At 37.4% G+C, this 3709-nt stretch overlaps 1 protein-coding gene across 1 annotated transcript; it reads right to left on the bottom strand.

Moving 5' to 3' along the window:
* Positions 1-3: 3 nt before the first annotated feature.
* On the bottom strand, positions 4-3642 carry LOC123254913 (procathepsin L-like; the record flags this gene model as incomplete). The annotated part of the gene is made up of 7 exons (XM_044683804.1): positions 3517-3642; positions 2896-3018; positions 2656-2811; positions 2241-2459; positions 1037-1202; positions 826-937; positions 4-52 (listed from the first exon to the last, which is right to left on the bottom strand). Coding segments are annotated over exons 1-7 (951 nt in total), but the record flags the coding sequence as incomplete, so codon positions are not given.
* Positions 3643-3709: the final 67 nt, after the last annotated feature.

Below are 3709 nucleotides of genomic sequence, written 5' to 3' on the forward strand. Positions count from 1 at the left end.
CTCGTCCTTGGCCATCAGAATGTACCCGTGGTCACCCCACGCTTCACCCCAGCTGCAGAGAAAATACATTTCAAGTATCAGAGAAAGAACCATCCAAAAGTAGATTTCTACTTTATGGACACAAAGCAAGCATTCTGACATGCAAAGTGACTGAAACTGGAAGTGAGCTGGACATTCCAGAAAGCAATGAAAATGCCTGCTGGTGGCATCAGTGACAGCTGCTCACATTCTACAAGTGCTTTTAAGATTTTCTATGTCTCAACAAAACAGTATTAGAACAGTCCAAGAAGCTGATCATTACGAACCAGAAATCTTTTGCACTGTCTAGTCATCAGTGGTTAATGGAACCAATGAAGAACCATTGGAAAACTCTAAAGCTACTCTGTATGCTAAAAATAAATAAGGCAACCACTTCCAACCCATCCTTTCCCCATTTCACAGAACTTTATTGTTCAGTCATATATGATCCTCTGTGATGCTATTCTGGAATTTTCTTGGCAAAGATACTAGAATGGTTTGCCATTTCTTCCTAGATGAGGAAGGGAGGCAAAATGGGGTTAAAATGACTTGACCAGGTTCATATGACTAGTAAGTTCCATGTCTGGGCTGGATTTGAACTCACAAAGATGAGTCTTCCAGATTCGAAGCCAAGTGCTCTATCCCCATCCACTGGGCCACCTAGCTCCAGGACTTTTAGACAATGAAAAAGGAGACCACTATTTTTCCTCCTCCTCCCTCTTCCTACAAAATGAAATAACCAAAAATCTGGCAACAAGCAGATTAATGATATTTCAAGTAAAAAACTAATTTTAAGAGTTCATTTACCTGTTCTTGACAATCCAGTATTTCTTTCCACTTTCTCCCTCAGCACCATAGCCCACAACCAGCACACCATGATCCAGTTCTGAACTGCTGCACTGTGGTTCAAAATAAACACCTAGAATATTGAAGTGAAATGTTAGCATTGAGAAATACTAAGGAATGGCAGTAAAATGGATGTGTATTGTTATAGAAATAACAAAGAACAAATGCTTACCAGACTCATAGAACCTGAAGGATGGATTTGAAGTATCAATACCAGCTGAGATGGGACCCACGGTTGCTACAGCCTCCATGAGTGCTCCTTCTTGCCCAGATGGAATGTCTACAAATCCAGTGATACTAGCACCAGAGCATTCTGGCTTGTATTTGCAATAGCTATCCTTTTAAAATGAAATAGAGAAATGATCTTAAATTTTAAATTTAAATTTAGTAGCTTTTATTGAAGTGGTTTAAATTTAATGAATTTAAAATTGATGGTCACAAAAAAAAAAAAAACCAAAACCCCGAAACCCACGGGCAGTGTTCTCCCAGTCAATTTATTAACAGCTTAAGAAAATAGCTGGATGGGGGTGGTTGAAGGGCCAGACAACTGGGGTTAAGTGACTTGACCTGGGTCACACAACTAGAAGTGTCCGATGCCCCACTCTTATGATTCCTTAGTTTTTCCACCTGTAAAATGAAGATGTCTGACTAGATAATATATAAAATGCTTTCTGAATCTTAAATATAGAGATAATCCAGTATACAAATTTTCTTCATGTGCTTTATATATAAATCCTTGTTGTTGTTGATCTCAGTTCTGTATCTGACTCTTTTTGGAGTTGTCTTGGTAATATACTGATGTTCTCCAGCACATTTTACAGATGAAGGAACTCAGGTAAACACAATTATATTACTTGTCTAGGGTTATACAAGGATACCAGCATCTAGGCCAGATTTAAACTCAAGAAGATGATTCTAATGGTCTATCTACAGGTCTACCTGGGCTACTCATAACTGCTTATAATATTATTTTAAAATTTAAATATTAAATATAATACTTTAAAATATTTTAATTTCTCTAACTAAATACATAATGAATAGGCACTAATTTTAAGCATTAACATATTTTGAATTCAGCTATAGATTGTGAGGTTTGATTAGGGAGGTGGGTATTTAAGTCTGCTGTCTCTATAAGCCTCCTCAGTTCTCATTCTCTTGAACTGAGTCTCTCTATTCAATCTCCATTCTAGCTAAACCAGAATGATGGAGCATCTAATAACTATGTTTACCCTTCCAATGGAGAGATGATTCCTCTTGTGTCAAAGCCTCCATTTTTCTTCACATTGTTTTTTACAGGTCTCCCCAACTCCCATTTCCCCAAAATGAGTCTCTCCATTTATATATATTGCCTAAATGAAAATCATGAGGATGTTTACCTTTCCAACATAAGGATAGCATTCCTCTGTATCAATGCCACCATTTTCCTTCACATATTGGAAGGCTTTGTCAATGAAACCACCACCACAGCCATTGTTGTCTTCAGAGCAGTCAACCAAGTTCTGTTCACTAAGTGAAACAAGTTTGCCGGTTTTACGGAACCACTGACCTTCAATGGCGCCAGTGACGCTAAATGCCCAACAAGAAGCACACCGACCCTGAAAGTCAAAATGAAGGTGTTAGTTTATATGAAAATCTTAAAAAGTTTTTTAAGACAGATCTGAACAGTCTCAAAACAGTAAAAGAGAACTCATTCACAGAACTTATCTGAAGTCCCATTATTTAAACGTTCTATCAAAATCCTGACTGTTTTATCTGAGTTACCTATGGACAGAACTTGAACAAGATAAATACCTGCTTCTTAACAGGAGTTACATAGCCTTTCTCTCTCCAATCTACAGATTCAGGAATCTGTGCAAAGAGAGGTTCATGAAGTAGAGATCCATTGGTCCTCCTCTGTAATCCACTGGAGTTATAGCCATTCATGACTTGTTTGAACTCTTCAGTGGTCTAAAATAAAAAGAAATGTATCTTATGTTAAGTGTATTGGGAGCAAAAAAGAATTAACTACTCAGAATTAGCAGATGCATCCACCATGTCACCAAACTTGTTCATTCCCATCTGGAAACTCTGTTTGCCAGTGCTGTACTCCAGATTGTGCATTTCAATCATTTTCAAATTCCTCTCCCATGTTGCTCTCCTCCAACTATCTTCATTCTAAAAGAAAACCGAAAAAAAAAAAAAGGAATGTTCAACAAGGCTTTTAAAAAAAATCTTATTTTTTGTCTTAGATTTGGTTCTAAGGCAAAAGGGCAGTAAGGGCTAGGCAATGGGTGTTAAGTGACTTGCACAGGGTTACATAGTTAAGAAGCATCTGAGGCCAGATTTGAACCCATCAATAAGCTTTTGTATCATGCATACAAGTTAAACTTTCTTCAGACCAAATCCACTGTCAACAAGTAGGTTAGCACAGTTGGGATGGTGACTACATTTAAATATTGTCTCATATCCCAGAAAATTCATTTCTGAGAAGGGGTTCCAAGCTGTGATGATATAAGACATTCCTACCCCAAACTTATGTGGGAAAAGCAGCAATCTTGAGCACATTAAGTTCTTGTTGTGTGAATCATTGGCTTCTGGGGAAAGGTCATTTCATTAGACCACTTGGGAGATGTATGCACACACTGCTAGGGTAAAAATTATTTAAAAGATTACCGCTTCATAGGTCTTCTCATATTGTGCCTTCCATTGGTCCCACTGAGAATCTAAAGCTTGGTCATATTGTGGAGCAGCAGCCACTAATCCCAAGTATAGGGAAGCTAAATACAGGTAGAAATTCATGTTCCCAACCTTAAAGGTAAAAAAAAAAGGAAGAAAAGAAATAAAATATTTATAATTAAAATCAAAC

Source organism: Gracilinanus agilis, unplaced genomic scaffold (genome assembly GCF_016433145.1).
Source record: "Gracilinanus agilis isolate LMUSP501 unplaced genomic scaffold, AgileGrace unplaced_scaffold35468, whole genome shotgun sequence".
NCBI classification, from domain to species: Eukaryota; Metazoa; Chordata; class Mammalia; order Didelphimorphia; family Didelphidae; genus Gracilinanus; species Gracilinanus agilis.